This window comes from Oncorhynchus clarkii, unplaced genomic scaffold (genome assembly GCF_045791955.1).
Source record: "Oncorhynchus clarkii lewisi isolate Uvic-CL-2024 unplaced genomic scaffold, UVic_Ocla_1.0 unplaced_contig_13804_pilon_pilon, whole genome shotgun sequence".
NCBI lineage: Eukaryota > Metazoa > Chordata > Actinopteri > Salmoniformes > Salmonidae > Oncorhynchus > Oncorhynchus clarkii.
In genome coordinates, this window is record NW_027258050.1 from 142,501 (window position 1) to 160,000 (window position 17,500).

At 48.5% G+C, this 17,500-nt stretch overlaps 1 protein-coding gene across 1 annotated transcript in view; it reads right to left on the reverse strand.

Annotated features, from left to right (window-relative positions):
- Positions 1-17,500, reverse strand: part of LOC139394648 (ubiquitin-like modifier-activating enzyme 6) — a 39,635-nt gene that overhangs the window by 11,686 nt on the left and 10,449 nt on the right. The window contains exons 8-26 of the mRNA XM_071142751.1: positions 16,235-16,357; positions 16,018-16,141; positions 15,293-15,396; positions 13,728-13,790; positions 13,544-13,620; positions 12,775-12,841; positions 12,092-12,235; positions 11,740-11,807; positions 11,564-11,642; positions 9,689-9,769; positions 9,422-9,499; positions 8,457-8,638; positions 8,142-8,247; positions 7,436-7,525; positions 3,648-3,728; positions 2,960-3,088; positions 2,625-2,676; positions 2,146-2,209; positions 535-604 (exon numbers count right to left, since the gene is read on the reverse strand). Of these exons, the coding sequence (XP_070998852.1) occupies positions 535-604; positions 2,146-2,209; positions 2,625-2,676; positions 2,960-3,088; positions 3,648-3,728; positions 7,436-7,525; positions 8,142-8,247; positions 8,457-8,638; positions 9,422-9,499; positions 9,689-9,769; positions 11,564-11,642; positions 11,740-11,807; positions 12,092-12,235; positions 12,775-12,841; positions 13,544-13,620; positions 13,728-13,790; positions 15,293-15,396; positions 16,018-16,141; positions 16,235-16,357 (1,782 nt within the window). The remainder of the gene's footprint in view (positions 1-534; positions 605-2,145; positions 2,210-2,624; positions 2,677-2,959; positions 3,089-3,647; positions 3,729-7,435; positions 7,526-8,141; positions 8,248-8,456; positions 8,639-9,421; positions 9,500-9,688; positions 9,770-11,563; positions 11,643-11,739; positions 11,808-12,091; positions 12,236-12,774; positions 12,842-13,543; positions 13,621-13,727; positions 13,791-15,292; positions 15,397-16,017; positions 16,142-16,234; positions 16,358-17,500) is intronic.

The following is a 17,500-nucleotide window of genomic DNA, read 5'->3' on the forward strand; positions in this document are numbered from 1 at the left end:
GAAATAGAGAGATAGTGAAAGCGGTAGTGAGACAGTGAAATAGAGAGATGGTGAAATGGAGAGTGATATAGAGTGATAGTGAAATAGAGAGATAGTGAAAGAGGTAGTGAGACAGTGAAATAGAGAGATGGTGAAATGGAGAGTGATATAGAGAGATAGTGAAATAGAGAGATAGTGAAAGAGGTAGTGAGACAGTGAAATAGAGAGATGGTGAAATGGAGAGTGATATAGAGAGATAGTGAAATAGAGAGATAGTGAAAGAGGTAGTGAGACAGTGAAATAGAGAGATGGTGAAATGGAGAGTGATATAGAGAGATAGTGAAATAGAGAGATAGTGAAAGAGGTAGTGAGACAGTGAAATAGAGAGATGGTGAAATGGAGAGTGATATAGAGAGATAGTGAAATAGAGAGATAGTGAAAGAGGTAGTGAGACAGTGAAATAGAGAGATAGAGATGGTGAAATGGAGAGATAGTCAAAGATATATATAGAGATATAGAGAGAACGTGTGTGTGTGTGTGTGTGTGTGTGTGTACCTTCTCTGAGTAGGGGATGTTGTAGATTTCAGCATAAAGCCGAGCTGCGCTCACGACAAAACTGAAGTGCCTGATGGGAAACAGAGGGAAATGAGAGTTAGAAATAACGAAAAGAAGGAGGAGAAAATGGGAAGTCACCAACAGGTCAGGGGTCACCAACAGGTCAATCTAGAGAGAGGTGTAGAGCAGGGGTCGCCAACAGGTCAATCTAGAGTGGGCTATAGAGCAGGGGTCACCAACAGGTCAATCTAGAGAGAGGTGTAGAGCAGGGGTCACCAACAGGTCAATCTAGAGAGAGAGGTAGAGCAGGGGTCACCAACAGGTCAATCTAGAGAGGGCTATAGAGCAGGGGTCACCAACAGGTCAGGGGTCACCAACAGGTCAGGGGTCACCAACAGGTCAACCTAGAGAGAGGTGTAGAGCAGGGGTCACCAACAGGTCAGGGGTCACCAACAGGTCAATCTAGAGAGGGCTGTAGAGCAGGGGTCACCAACAGGTCAGGGGTCACCAACAGGTCAGGGGTCACCAACAGGTCAATCTAGAGAGGGCTGTAGAGCAGGCGTCACCAACAGGTCAGGGGTCACCAACAGGTCAATCTAGAGAGGGCTGTAGAGCAGGGGTCACCAACAGGTCAGGGGTCACCAACAGGTCAATCTAGAGAGGGCTGTAGAGCAGGGGTCACCAACAGGTCAGGGGTCACCAACAGGTCAATCTAGAGAGAGCTGTAGAGCAGGGGTCACCAACAGGTAAATCTAGAGAGAATGTTAAACTGATGCTTAACCTGGGGCAAAACTAAATTCATGTTATTTTCAAACTCTCCTCAGAACGTTTCAGATAAATTACATGTTCACTCATTAGATGGTTCTCTGGGCGGCAGGTAGTCTAGTGGTTAGAGGAGGCAGGTAGTCTAGTGGTTAGAGGAGGCAGGTAGCCTAGTGGTTAGAGCGTTGGACCAGTAACCGAAAGGTTGCTGGAACGAATCCCAGAGCTGACATGGTAAAAATCATAGCTAGCAGTATAGCTAGCAGTATAGCTAGGATAGCTAGCAGCATAGCTAGCAGTATAGCTAGGATAGCAGTATAGCTAGCAGCATAGCTAGCAGTATAGCTAGCAGTATAGCTAGCAGTATAGCTAGCAGCATAGCTAGCAGTATAGCTAGCAGCATAGCTAGCAGTATAGCTAGGATAGCAGTATAGCTAGCAGCATAGCTAGCAGTATAGCTAGCAGTATAGCTAGGATAGCTAGCAGCATAGCTAGCAGTATAGCTAGTAAAGCTAGTATAGCTAGCAGTATAGCTAGCAGCATAGCTAGTATAGCTAGCAGCATAGCTAGTATAGCTAGCAGCGCTAGCAGTATAGCTAGGATAGCTAGGATATCTAGCATCATAGCTAGTTTAGCTAGCAGTATAGCTAGTATAGCTAGCAGCATAGCTAGTATAGCTAGAATAATTAGTATAGCTAGCATCATAGCTAGTATAGCTAGCAGAATAGCTAGTAGTATAGCTAGTAAAGCTAGCAGTATAGGTAGCAGTATAGCTAGCAGTATAGCTAGTATAGCTAGCAGTATAGCTAGTATAGCTAGCAGTATAGCTAGTATCGTTGGTCTACTCACAGTGAGTCCTTCAGGTCAAACTCTATGGGAGACGGGGGTCGTTTAGGTGACTGCCAGAATAAACCTGCAGAACAAGGACAGAGATGAGAAGACAGGACAATATCATGGCAACAGGTCATCTATAGACATAAAGATATTAAAAGCTCTTTGTTGTGTGTGTGGATTGACGGCAACAGGTTATCTATAGACATAAAGATACTAAAAGCTCTTTGTTGTGTGTGTGGATTGACGGCAACAGGTTATCTATAGACATAAAGATACTAAAAGCTCTTTGTTGTGTGTGTGGATTGAAGGCAACAGGTCATCTATAGACATAAAGGTGCTAAAAGCTCTTTGTTTTGGGTGTGGATTGACGGCGACAGGTTATCTATAGACATAAAGGTGCTAAAAGCTCTTTGTTTTGGGTGTGGATTGACGGCGACAGGTTATCTATAGACATAAAGATGCTAAAAGATCAACAGAGAGAGAGAGATACTCACTACCGTCTTTTAACCGAGTGTCCAGGGGAAAGGAGTGCAGCAGCTGTAGAGCCTATATGAGAACACACACACACACACACACACACACACACACACACACACACACACACACGCGCACACACACACACACACACACGGAAACAAGGCTATGGTGTGTGTGTCTCTTTGTGTGTCTGCTGTCAGTGTGTGTGTGTGTGTGTGTCTCTCTGTGTGTCTGCTGTCAGTGTGTGTGTGTGTGTGTGTGTGTGTGTGTGTGTGTGTGTGTGTTTGTCTCTCTGTGTGTCTGCTGTCAGTGTGTGTGTGTGGGGGGGGGGGGAGGGGGGGGGCAACGTTACCTTTCTCTTGAAGTACTTGTCGAATTTGAGGCGTGCCAGGATGATACAGTGTTCCCATTGGCTGGGCCGTCGACTCAGCAGCTTGACTACCTGGAACGCCCCCTCCAGAGTCTCCCTCTGCTGCATCCTCTACACACACACACACACACACACACACACATAAAACACATTTTCTTCCCTATAATAATGAACAAATGGCCCTCAGTGTTAATTTACTGTCTGTCCCTCACCTCAGTGTTAATATACTGTCTGTTACTGTCTGTCCCACACCTCAGTGTTAATTTACTGTCTGTTACTGTCTGTCCCACACCTCAGTGTTAATTTACTGTCTGTTACTGTCTGTCCCACACCTCAGTGTTAATTTACTGTCTGTTACTGTCTGTCCCACACCTCAGTGTTAATTTACTGTCTGTTACTGTCTGTCCCACACCTCAGTGTTAATATACTGTCTGTTACTGTCTGTCCCACACCTCAGTGTTAATTTACTGTCTGTTACTGTCTGTCCCACACCTCAGTGTTAATATACTGTCTGTTACTGTCTGTCCCACACCTCAGTGTTAATTTACTGTCTGTTACTGTCTGTCCCACACCTCAGTGTTAATTTACCAGGATTTCTGGAAAAAGCTGATCATTTAGGGAAAGTTATGGGAACTTTGCAACCCGAGTCATGAGAAGAAGCTGTTCCTACCTGTAGCACGGCTTCTGCAGAGGAGTGGGTCTGCCAAAACATATTATAGATGGTGGGCTTGTGGGCAAACGCACTCTCAAACTACAGACAGAGAGACAGAGGGAGAGAGTGGAGTGAGAGAGTGGAGTGAGAGAGAGAGAGAGAGAATTACAGAAAGGGAGAGAGGAGAGAAAGAGAGAGGAGAGAAAGAGAGAGAGACAGAAAGAGAGAGAGAGTGAGAGAGACGGAAAGGGAGAGAGAGAGAACAAATCAAAATCAAATCAAATGTTATTTGTCACGTGCGCCAAATACAACAGGTTATCATGTTTCATATCACATATTTACTAAATCAACTAAAGTAAAAAATCTAATAAAAAGTAACACTGAATAATAATAATATTGAGTCTGTATACAGGGGGCACCGGTACCGAATCAGTGTGCGGGGGTACAATTTAGTCGAGGTAATTTGTACATGTAGGTAGGGGGTAAAGTGACTATGCATAGAGAATAAACAGCGAGTAGCAGCAGAGTACAAACGTGTGTAAATAGTCCGGGTGGCCATTTAAATAATTGTTCAGCAGTCTTATGGCTCGGGGGTAGAAGCTGTGTTCAGGGTGTTGTCCTCAACATATTCTACAACCCTCCATATTAGAATGGAACATAGTTAGATTAGTCCTATCACCTTGTCCCATTGGATGGTGTGTTCTATAACAACCAGTTAGATTAGTCCTGTCACCTTGTCCCATTGGATGGTGTGTTCTATAATAACCAGTTAGATTAGTCCTATCACCTTGTCCCGTGCCCATTGGATGGTGTGTTCTATAACAACCAGTTAGATTAGTCCTGTCACCTTGTCCCATTGGATGGTGTGTTCTATAACAACCAGTTAGATTAGTCCTATCACCTTGTCCCATTGGATGGTGTGTTCTATAATAACCAGTTAGATTAGTCCTATCACCTTGTCCCATTGGATGGTGTGTTCTATAACAACCAGTTAGATTAGTCCTATCACCTTGTCCCATTGGATGGTGTGTTCTATAACAACCAGTTAGATTAGTCCTATCACCTTGTCCCATTGGATGGCGTGTTCTATAATAACCAGTTAGATTAGTCCTGTCACCTTGTCCCATTGGATGGTGTGTTCTATAATAACCAGTTAGATTAGTCCTATCACCTTGTCCCTTGTCCCATTGGATGGTGTGTTCTATAATAACCAGTTAGATTAGTCCTATCACCTTGTCCCATTGGATGGTGTGTTCTATAATAACCAGTTAGATTAGTCCTATCACCTTGTCCCATTGGATGGTGTGTTCTATAATAACCAGTTAGATTAGTCCTATCACCTTGTCCCTTGTCCCATTGGATGGTGTGTTCTATAATAACCAGTTAGATTAGTCCTATCACCTTGTCCCTTGGCCCATTGGATGGTGTGTTCTATAATAACCAGTTAGATTAGTCCTATCACCTTGTCCCTTGTCCCATTGGATGGTGTGTTCTATAATAACCAGTTAGATTAGTCCTATCACCTTGTCCCATTGGATGGTGTGTTCTATAACAACCAGTTAGATTAGTCCTATCACCTTGTCCCATTGGATGGTGTGTTCTATAATAACCAGTTAGATTAGTCCTATCACCTTGTCCCATTGGATGGTGTGTTCTATAATAACCAGTTAGATTAGTCCTATCACCTTGTCCCGTGCCCATTGGATGGTGTGTTCTATAACAACCAGTTAGATTAGTCCTATCACCTTGTCCCATTGGATGGTGTGTTCTATAACAACCAGTTAGATTAGTCCTATCACCTTGTCCCATTGGATGGTGTGTTCTATAATAACCAGTTAGATTAGTCCTATCACCTTGTCCCATTGGATGGTGTGTTCTATAATAACCAGTTAGATTAGTCCTATCACCTTGTCCCATTGGATGGTGTGTTCTATAATAACCAGTTAGATTAGTCCTATCACCTTGTCCCATTGGATGGTGTGTTCTATAATAACCAGTTAGATTAGTCCTATCACCTTGTCCCATTGGATGGTGTGTTCTATAATAACCAGTTAGATTAGTCCTATCACCTTGTCCCATTGGATGGTGTGTTCTATAATAACCAGTTAGATTAGTCCTATCACCTTGGCCCATTGGATGGTGTGTTCTATAATAACCAGTTAGATTAGTCCTATCACCTTGTCCCTTTCCCATTGGATGGTGTGTTCTATAATAACCAGTTAGATTAGTCCTATCACCTTGTCCCTTGTCCCATTGGATGGTGTGTTCTATAATAACCAGTTAGATTAGTCCTATCACCTTGTCCCATTGGATGGTGTGTTCTATAATAACCAGTTAGATTAGTCCTATCACCTTGTCCCATTGGATGGTGTGTTCTATAATAACCAGTTAGATTAGTCCTATCACCTTGTCCCTTGTCCCATTGGATGGTGTGTTCTATAATAACCAGTTAGATTAGTCCTATCACCTTGTCCCTTGGCCCATTGGATGGTGTGTTCTATAATAACCAGTTAGATTAGTCCTATCACCTTGTCCCTTGTCCCATTGGATGGTGTGTTCTATAATAACCAGTTAGATTAGTCCTATCACCTTGTCCCATTGGATGGTGTGTTCTATAACAACCAGTTAGATTAGTCCTATCACCTTGTCCCATTGGATGGTGTGTTCTATAATAACCAGTTAGATTAGTCCTATCACCTTGTCCCATTGGATGGTGTGTTCTATAATAACCAGTTAGATTAGTCCTATCACCTTGTCCCGTGCCCATTGGATGGTGTGTTCTATAACAACCAGTTAGATTAGTCCTATCACCTTGTCCCATTGGATGGTGTGTTCTATAACAACCAGTTAGATTAGTCCTATCACCTTGTCCCATTGGATGGTGTGTTCTATAATAACCAGTTAGATTAGTCCTATCACCTTGTCCCATTGGATGGTGTGTTCTATAATAACCAGTTAGATTAGTCCTATCACCTTGTCCCATTGGATGGTGTGTTCTATAATAACCAGTTAGATTAGTCCTATCACCTTGTCCCATTGGATGGTGTGTTCTATAATAACCAGTTAGATTAGTCCTATCACCTTGTCCCATTGGATGGTGTGTTCTATAATAACCAGTTAGATTAGTCCTATCACCTTGTCCCATTGGATGGTGTGTTCTATAATAACCAGTTAGATTAGTCCTATCACCTTGGCCCATTGGATGGTGTGTTCTATAATAACCAGTTAGATTAGTCCTATCACCTTGTCCCTTTCCCATTGGATGGTGTGTTCTATAATAACCAGTTAGATTAGTCCTATCACCTTGTCCCATTGGATGGTGTGTTCTATGACAACCAGTTAGATTAGTCCTATCACCTTGTCCCATTGGATGGTGTGTTCTATGACAACCAGTTAGATTAGTCCTATCACCTTGTCCCATTGGATGGTGTGTTCTATAATAACCAGTTAGATTAGTCCTATCACCTTGCCCATTGGATGGTGTGTTCTATAATAACCAGTTAGATTAGTCCTATCACCTTGTCCCATTGGATGGTGTGTTCTATAATAACCAGTTAGATTAGTCCTATCACCTTGGCCCTTGCCCATTGGATGGTGTGTTCTATAACAACCAGTTAGATTAGTCCTATCGCCTTGTCCCATTGGATGGTGTGTTCTATAATAACCAGTTAGATTAGTCCTATCACCTTGTCCCGTGCCCATTGGATGGTGTGTTCTATAATAACCAGTTAGATTAGTCCTATCACCTTGTCCCGTGCCCATTGGATGGTGTGTTCTATAATAACCAGTTAGATTAGTCCTATCACCTTGTCCCGTGCCCATTGGATGGTGTGTTCTATGACAGCAGGGAAAGACTTGAGGGTGCAGAACGGAATCTCCTCTTCTGGTGGGTCCCTCTGTCAATACGCAGAGATATGGACATTCAGAAACACAGGCATCTGGTTACACATGGCTGGTACGACGAGAGAGACAGAGAGACAGACAGAGACAGACAGACAGACAGACAGACAGAACGTACATGGCTGGTACGACCATTGAGAGAGAGAGAGAGACAGGCAGACAGAGAGACAGGCAGAGACAGGCAGACAGAGACAGACAGGCAGACAGGCAGACAGACAGACAGACAGGCAGACAGACAGGCAGACAGACAGTACGTACATGGCTGGTACGACCATTGAGACAGGCAGACAGGCAGACAGACACACAGAGAAAGACAGACAGACAGACAGACAGACAGACAGACAGACAGACAGACAGTACATGGCTGTTGTAAGACTCGGTCAGGTTGGGCAGACAGACAGACAGACAGACAGACAGACAGACAGTACATGGCTGTTGTAAGACTCGGTCAGGTTGGGCAGACAGACAGACAGACAGACAGACAGACAGACAGACAGTACATGGCTGTTGTAAGACTCGGTCAGGTTGGGCAGACAGACAGACAGTACATGGCTGTTGTAAGACTCGGTCAGGTTGGGCAGACAGACAGACAGACAGACAGACAGACAGTACATGGCTGTTGTAAGACTCGGTCAGGTTGGGCACGATGATCTCCGTGTGTCCTTTGGTTCCCATGGTACCAGAATCCAGAAGAGCCTTCTGATTGGATACACTGCGGCTGTATGGGAGAACCAAATCAGAGAGAGAGGCAAAACATTAAACATGATCAATTAGTGTTGATTAATAATCCCAGTTTATCCTCTTCCCCCCTCAATTCAATAAGGAAAACATGATTTACCCCTGAGGTACAGCCACGTGAGTCTGCAACAACAATATACCAACATACCACAACTATTCACGATCACCATAACTCCTCCCCCCCCTCACCTGTCGACGTATCTGCGAGCCTCTACATTGTCCAGCGCCGTGACAACCAGGTGTAGGCGGGAGAAGAACAGGTCGTTGTAGACCCCCTCGGTGGCAGGACACACCTTGTTGAGGTGAGCGTCTACCTGCATCTCTGGGTTGATCTCCAAGGTCGCTACGGCTGCTGTGGTGCTCTTAGGTTTCTGATGGAGGGAGGGAGGGAGGGAGGGAGAGAGAGGGAGGCAGGGAGGGAGGAGAGGAGAGAGAGAGAGAGAGAGAGAGAGAGAGGGAGGCAGAGGGAGGGAGGGAGGCAGAGGGAGGGAGGGAGGGAGGCAGGGAGGGAGGGAGGGAGGGAGGGAGGGAGGGAGGGAGGGAGGGAGGGAGGGAGGGAGGGAGAGGGGAGGGAGGGAGGGAGGGAGGGAGGGAGGGAGAGAGAGAGAGGGAGAGAGAGAGAGAGAGAGAGAGAGAGAGAGACAGGAGGGAGGTAGGGAGAGAGAGGAGAGAGAGAGAGAGAGAGGGGAGAGAGAGAGAGAGAGAGACAGGAGGGAGGTAGGGAGAGAGAGGGAGAGAGAGGCAGAAGGAAGGAATGGAGGGAGGGAGAGAGAGAGGGGAGGGAGAGAGAGAAAGAGAGAGAGACAGAAGGAAGGAGGGGGGAGGGGCATGGGAGGGAATGGGGGGTGGGAGAGGGAGGCAGAGAATGAGGGAGAGGCAGGGAGGGAGGGAGGGAGGGAGGGAGGGAGGGAGGGAGGGAGGGAGGGAGGGAGGGAGGGAGGGAGGGAGGGAGGGAGGGAGGGACGGATGTGGACAAAACTTATAAGGGATGATGATGATGATTAATGGTCTCTGTGTCTGTGTGTGTGTGTGTGTGTGTGTGTGTGTGTGTGTGTGTGTGTGTGTGTGTGTGTGTGTGTGTGTGTGTGTGTGTGTGTCTGTGTGTGTGTGTGTCTGTCTGTCTGTCTGTCTGTCTGTCTGTCTGTCTGTCTGACCTGTATGTGCTGAGATCTGAAGAGGAACTGTCTGTTGAGGTTGGACTTCTCTATCAGGTCTGGGTCCGTCACACACACCTGGGGAAAAGGTAATCAATCAATACCGCTAAATCAATCAATCAATCAATCAATCAATCAATCAATCGACTAATCAAACACACACCTTAACTAATGAATTTACCAATCAATGAACTAATCAGTCTGTCAGGCACACGTGGCGACCACAGAAGAACAGGTAATAAACAAAATGAACCAACCAATCCCTACCTCTCCTGAGCTCTTGGCCAATCCCACTCCCAGCAGGGCAAAGTTCTTGAGCATCTCACAGCCAATGGCTCCACAGCCCACCTGGAGAAGACACCACCCCCACAGCACTCTGTCATCAACTACCCCATCAGTCCCTTCAAACCTTCCTTCCTTCCTTCCTTCCCTCCTGATTTGGGACAGCCCATCAAAGCAACACTTGTTTTCAGATGACGGGGTCACATATTCAGATATCAACATGGGGTCAAAGGCCAAAAAGGTTTGGGGACCCATGTATTAGTGTGGGTACTGATACATGTGGGTTTTAACAGTGTGGGTTGTAACAGCATGGGTTGTAACCCCGTGGGCTGTGATAGTGTGGGTCGTAACAGCGTGGGTTGTCACAGCGTGGGGAGTAACAGCGTGGGTTTTGATAGTGTGGGTTGTAACAGTGTGGGCTGTGATAGTGTGGGTTGTAAACCCGTTGGCTGTACCAGCGTGGGTTGTAACTGCATGGGTTGTAAACACCGTGGGCTGTAACAGCGTGGGTTGTAACAGCGTGGGTTGTAACAGCGTGGGCTGTAACAGTGTGGGTTGTGAAAGTGTGGGTTGTAACAGTGTGGGCTGTGATAGTGTGGGTTGTAACAGCGTGGGTTGTAACAGCGTGGGTTGTAACAGGTCGAGCTGTAACAGTGTGGGTTGCAACACTGTGGGTTGTAAACAGTGTGGGTTGTAAACAGTGTGGGTTGTGACAGCGTGGGTTGTAAACAGCGTGGGTTGAGGTAGTGTGGGTTGTAACAACGTGGGTTGTGTTAGCGTGGGTTGTAACAGCGTGGTTTGTAGTAGTGTGGGTTGAGACAGTAGTGGGTTGTAACAGCATGGGCTGTAACAGAGTGGGTTGTAACAGCGTGGGTTGTAGTAGTGTGGGTTGAGACAGTAGTGGGTTGTAAACAGCGTGGGTTGTGACCGTGTGGGTTGTAACCGTGTGGGTTGTAACCGCGTGGGTTGGGACAGCGTGGGTTGGGCCAGCGTGGGTTGGGACAGTAGTGGGTTGTAACAGAGTGGGTTGTAACAGTGTGGGTTAAGACAGTAGTGGGTTGTAAACAGCGTGGGTTGTAATAGTGTGGGTTGTAACAATGTGGGTTGTAACAGTGTGGGTCGTAACAGTGTGGGTCGTAACAGCGTGGGTCGTACCAGCGTGGGCTGTGATAGCGTGGGCTGTGATAGCGTGGGCTGTGATAGCGTGGGTTGTACAGCGTGGGTTGTAACAGCGTGGGTTGTAACAGAGTGGGTTGTAACAGAGTGGGTTCTGATAGTGTGGGCTGTGATAGTGTGGGTTGTAACAGTGTGGGCTGTGATAGTGTGGGTTGTAACAGCATGGGATGTAACAGCGTGGGCTGTGATAGTGTGGGTTGTAACAGTGTGGGTTGTTACAGCTTGGGCTGTGATAGTGTGGGTTGTAACAGCATGGGTTGTAACAGCGTGGGCTGTGATAGTGTGGGTCGTAACAGTGTGGGTCGTAACAGCGTGGGTCGTACCAGCGTGGGTCGTAACAGCGTGGGCTGTGATAGCGTGGGCTGTGATAGCGTGGGCTGTGATAGCGTGGGTTGTAACAGCGTGGGTTGTAACAGCGTGGGTTGTAACAGCATGGGTTGTAACAGTGTGGGTTGTAACAGCGTGGGTTCTGATAGTGTGGGCTGTAACAGCATGGGCTGTGATAGTGTGGGTTGTAACAGCGTGGGCTGTGATAGTGTGGGTTTTAACAGCATGGGTTGTAACAGCGTGGGCTGTGATAGTGTGGGTTGTAACAGTGTGGGTTGTAACAGCGTGGGTTGTAGTAGTGTGGGTTGTAACAGTGTGGGTTGTAACAGTGTGGGTTGTAACAGTGTGGGTTGTCACCATAAAGACTCTCAGCTTGTGGAGTTCCAGACACATGGTCTCCCCGATGCAGGCCCTCAGTCCGTCGTACCGATCACCCCTACACACACACACACACACACACACACACACGTATCTTTATGCGTTTCAGATTCTTTGTCGTGTTCTGTGTGTGTGTGTGTGTGTGTGTGTTTTACCTGGGGCTAAACTCCTCTGCTGAAAAAGACAGTAGTGGTTTCACTACCTCTATGGCATCTAGATAGAACTAGAAAGAGAGGAGGAGAGGAGAAGACAGAGACAGAGAGAGAGACAGAGAGAGAGAGAGACAGACAGAGAGACAAGAGAGAGAGAGAAGAGAGACAGAGAGACAGACAGAGAGAGACAGAGAGAGACAGAGAGAGACAGAGACAGAGAGAAACAGAGAGAGACAGAGAGGGGAGAGAGAGACTACAGTATTAGAATTCTAACACCAGAAAAATAAATTACCTACCCAAACAACCAATCAGATCTCCTCACCTCTGTGAGGTGGATAGCAGTAGGTTGACCTACCCATTGCTGTAGTGGGGCAAACTTCCCCGTGAGGGCCTTGAGGACCTCCTGACTGGCAATGCCCCCCACCGCCGCAGCCAATGGAGGGAGAGAACCCTGCGCCGTTCTGGAGAGACAACGCACCAACTCACTATTCACTGGAGCCTGGAGAGGAGAGGAGAGGAGAGGAGAGGAGAAGGAGAGGAGAAGGAGAGGAGAGGAGAGGAGAGGAGAAGAGAGGAGATGAGAGGGGATGGAGAGAGGAGAGGAGAGAGGGGATGGAGAGAGGAGAGGGCGAAGGACGGGAGAGAGCGGAGGACGGAAGAGGAGAGGGGATAGGAGAAAGGGAGGGAGAGAAGGGAGAGGAGAAGATGGGAGAAGGAAGAGGAGAAAGGGAGGCAGAGAGGGAGGGAGAAAGGGAGGGAGAGAGGGAGGGAGAAAGGGAGGGAGAGAGGGAGGGAGAAAGGGAGGGAGAGAGGGAGGGAGAAAGGGAGGGAGAGAGGGAGGGAGAGAGGGAGGGAGAGAGGGAGGGAGAAAGGGAGGGAGAGAGGGAGGGAGAGAGGGAGGGAGAAAGGGAGGGAGAGAGGGAGGGAGAAAGGGAGGGAGAAAGGGAGGGAGAGAGGGAGGGAGGGAGAGAGGGGAGGACAGGAGTGTCATGAGTGTGAGCTGTTACGTACAACAGTGTGTGAAGATGAAACACTCACTCTGTTTGTCAAGGTGTGGTTGACTTCCTCTGTTAGTTTGACCAGAACCTCCGCATCCTGACAGCACCTGGAGAAAACAACAAGTCACAACCAGCTTTACAGGAAGTAGGGGCTAGGGACTAACCAGCTATACAGGAAATAGGGGCTAGGGACCAACCAGCTATAGAGGAACCAACCAGTTAGGTTAGGGACCAACCAGCTTTAGAGGAATTAGAGGCTAGGGACCAACCAGCTATACAGGAAGTAGAGACTAGGGGCCAACCAGCTATACAGGAAGTAGAGACTAGGGGCCAACCAGCTATACAGGAAGTAGAGACTAGGGGCCAACCAGCTATAGAGGAAGTAGAGGCTAGGGACCAACCAGCTGAAGAGGAAGTAGGGGCTAGGGACCAACCAGCTATAGAGGAAGTAGAGGCTAGGGACCAACCAGCTATAGAGGAAGTAGGGGCTAGGGACCAACCAGCTATAGAGGAAGTAGGGGCTAGGGACCAACCAGCTATAGAGGAAGTAGGGGCTAGGGACCAACCAGCTATAGAGGAAGTAGGGGCTAGGGACCAACCAGCTATAGAGGAAGTAGGGGCTAGGGACCAACTAGCTATAGAGGAAGTAGGGGCTAGGGACCAACCAGCTATAGAGGAAGTAGGGGCTAGGGACCAACCAGCTATAGAGGAAGTAGGGGCTAGGGACCAACCAGCTATACAGGAAGTAGGGGCTAGGGAGTAGGGGGAGGGGCTAGGGAGTATAGGGTAGGGACTAGGGGTTGTGTTACCCAATATTGGGCAGTCTGTTGTGTTGCTCCTGGAAGGCATCAAGAGCCAGCATGGCGGCGTGGATCTGCAGCGGGGCCTGAGGGACACATTCACAATGGACAAAACAGGAAACAGCTCAGGGACGGCTCCAACACAAAGCAGATCAAACACACAGCACACTGGAGCTGACCTATGACCTCTCACCTCTGGTTTGCTGAAGTCGGGAGTCAGGACCTGAGGCTCAGACAGCTGCTGCTCCATCGTCTCCTGAAGAGACACACGGACAGAGACACACGGACAGAGACACGGGGACAGAGACACGGACGGAGACACGGACGGAGACACACGGACAGAGACACACGGACAGAGACACACGGACAGAGACACACGGACAGAGACACGCAGACAGAGACACGCAGACAGAGACACACGGACAGAGACACAGGGACAGAGACACGCAGACAGAGACACACGGACAGAGACACAGGGACAGAGACACGCAGACAGAGACAAAGGGACAGAGACACAGGGACAGAGACACACGGACAGAGACACACAGACAGAGACACGGACAGAGACACAGGGACAGAGACACGCAGACAGAGACAAAGGGACAGAGACACAGGGACAGAGACACGGACAGAGACACAGGGACAGAGACACGCAGACAGAGACAAAGGGACAGAGACACAGGGACAGAGACACACGGACAGAGACACACAGACAGAGACACACAGACAGAGACACACGGACAGAGACACACGGACAGAGACACACGGACAGAGACACGGACAGAGACACACGGACAGAGACACGGACAGAGACACGGACAGAGACACGGACAGAGACACGGACAGAGACACGCGGACAGAGACACACGGACGGAGACACACGGACGGAGACACACGGACGGAGACACACGGACGGAGACACACGGACAGAGAGACACGGACAGAAAGAGACACGGACAGAGACTCACGGACAGAGACTCACGGACAGAGACACACGGACGGAGACACACGGACGGGGACGTTTAAGGAAAAGACCACTGCAAACTGTCTTTTGGTGCCACAGTATGAGGCAGTATGACACCGTATGAGGCAGTATGACACCGTATGAGGCAGTATGAGACAGTATGACACCGTATGAGGCAGTATGACACCGTATGAGGCAGTATGAGGCAGTATGACACCGTATGAGGCAGTATGACACAGTATGAGGCAGTATGACACCGTATGAGGCAGTATGAGACAGTATGACACCGTATGAGGCAGTATGAGGCAGTATGACACCGTATGAGGCAGTATGACACCGTATGAGGCAGTATGACACCGTATGAGGCAGTATGACACCGTATGAGGCAGTATGACACCGTATGAGGCAGTATGAGGCAGTATGACACCGTATGAGGCAGTATGAGACAGTATGAGGCAGTATGAGGCAGTATGAGGCAGTATGACACTGTATGAGGCAGTATGACACCGTATGAGGCAGTATGACACCGTATGAGGCAGTATGACAGTATGGCAGTATGACGCCGTAGTATGAGGCAGTATGACGGCAGTATGAGGCAGTATGACGCCGTACGACGCTGACTGGAAACTAGATCTGGACAACTTGATGACTGACATTTTGAGACTGTATCAACAGCGGACAAATAAAAACAAATTATCCTGAAAGATGGAATGTTCCTTTCAGTGTAAACCATTTAAACACGGTGTCGTTTAATGAACGTCGTACTGCGGTCGTGTTGTGGTTGTGTTACTTACGAAGCTGTACGTTCTGGGGGTTTTGACCAGCAGGAAGAAGCCTCCGTGTGCATAGGGCTGCAGACATGACGTGTCCCCTACGCTGAAACTGTAGGGAGAGAGGACTGACACACACACACATTATTATCAACAGTGATACAACCTTCTCCTGCCTGTGACCTGTCGTAGGACTGTCCTATCAGCACCTGTGACCTGTCATAAGACTGTCGTATCAGCACCTGTGACCTGTCATAGGACTGTCCTATCAGCACCTGTGACAAGACTGTCCTATCAGTACCTGTGACCTGTCATAGGACTGTCGTATCAGTACCTGTGACCTGTCATAGGCCTGTCCTATCAGCACCTGTGACAAGACTGTCCTATCAGTACCTGTGACCTGTCATAAGCCTGTCGTATCAGTACCTGTGACCTGTCGTAGGACTGTCGTATCAGTACCTGTGACCTGTCATAGGACTGTCGTATCAGTACCTGTGACCTGTCATAGGACTGTCCTATCAGCACCTCTGACAAGACTGTCCTATCAGTACCTGTGACCTGTCATAGGACTGTCGTATCAGTACCTGTGACCTGTCATAGGACTGTCGTATCAGTACCTGTGACCTGTCATAGGCCTGTCGTATCAGTACCTGTGACCTGTCATAGGCCTGTCGTATCAGTACCTGTGACCTGTCATAGGCCTGTCGTATCAGTACCTGTGACCTGTCATAGGCCTGTCGTATCAGTACCTGTGACCTGTCGCGCGGTGCCGTTGAGGGTGTCCATGCCGTTGACCTCTCTGAAGAGAACACTCTGTCCAGTCTGGAGGCCGTGGGTCCTGCTGTCCATACAGGTTACCACCCCTGGGTTACCCTACAGATCAGAGGTTAGAGGTCAGAGAGGAGGGTGTGTGTGTGTGTGTGTGTGTGTGTGTGTGTGTGTGTGTGTGTGTGTGTGTGTGTGTACCTGTGTGATGTTCTGAATAAACATCTCCTTGGCTTCCTCTCCAGTGGGGTCCGACACCTCAAACTGGTCCCCGAAGTCACAGAACACTCTCACACAGATCCCATACGCGTCACACCCAATGAACTGCAAGGGAACAGAGACGACATGCTTTTAGTTCCTGGGGGGGGGGGGGGGGGGGGGGACGAGGCCGCGGACCAAATCATCTCTCCTGTCTCCTCACGTGTGCACTTCAACTTCCATGGATTTGATAGGACACCAATTTGGATTTGATCCCTCTACCAATCCAATCACTTCAGGAGGAAGGACATGATTGGGACGCAACCTCTTAGGGCACTGCCCAAATTGCACTATATTCCCTATAAAGTGAACCATTGACCAGTGCCCTATTCCCTATATAGGGCACCAGACCAGTGCTCTATTCCCTATATAGTGCACCAGACCAGGGCCCTATTCCCTATATAGTGCACCAGACCAGGGCCCTATTCCCTATATAGTGCACCAGACCAGGGCCCTATTCCCTATATAGTGCACCAGACCAGGGCCCTATTCCCTATATAGTGCACCAGACCAGGGCCCTATTCCCTATATAGTGCACCAGACCAGGGCCCTATTCCCTATATAGTGCACCAGACCAGGGCCCTATTCCCTATATAGTGCACCAGACCAGGGCCCTATTCCCTATATAGTGCACCAGACCAGGGCCCTATTCCCTATATAGTGCACCAGACCAGGGCCCTATTCCCTATATAGTGCACCAGACCAGGGCCCTATTCCCTATATAGTGCACCAGACCAGGGCCCTATTCCCTATATAGTGCACCAGACCAGGGCCCTATTCCCTATATAGTGCACCAGACCAGGGCCCTATTCCCTATATAGTGCACCAGACCAGGGCCCTATTCCCTATATAGTGCACCAGACCAGGGCCCTATTCCCTATATAGTGCACCAGACCAGGGCCCTATTCCCTATATAGTGCACCGGACCAGGGCCCTATTCCCTATATAGTGCACCAGACCAGGGCCCTATTCCCTATATAGTGCACCAGACCAGGGCCCTATTCCCTATATAGTGCACCAGACCAGGGCCCTATTCCCTATATAGTGCACCAGACCAGGGCCCTATTCCCTATATAGTGCACCAGACCAGGGCCCTATTCCCTATATAGTGCACCAGACCAGGGTAGAAGTCTCACCCTCATAGGAGGGTCTCTATATGTAGAGGTCTGATCCTGATAGGAGGGACTCTAGAGGTCTGATCCTGATAGG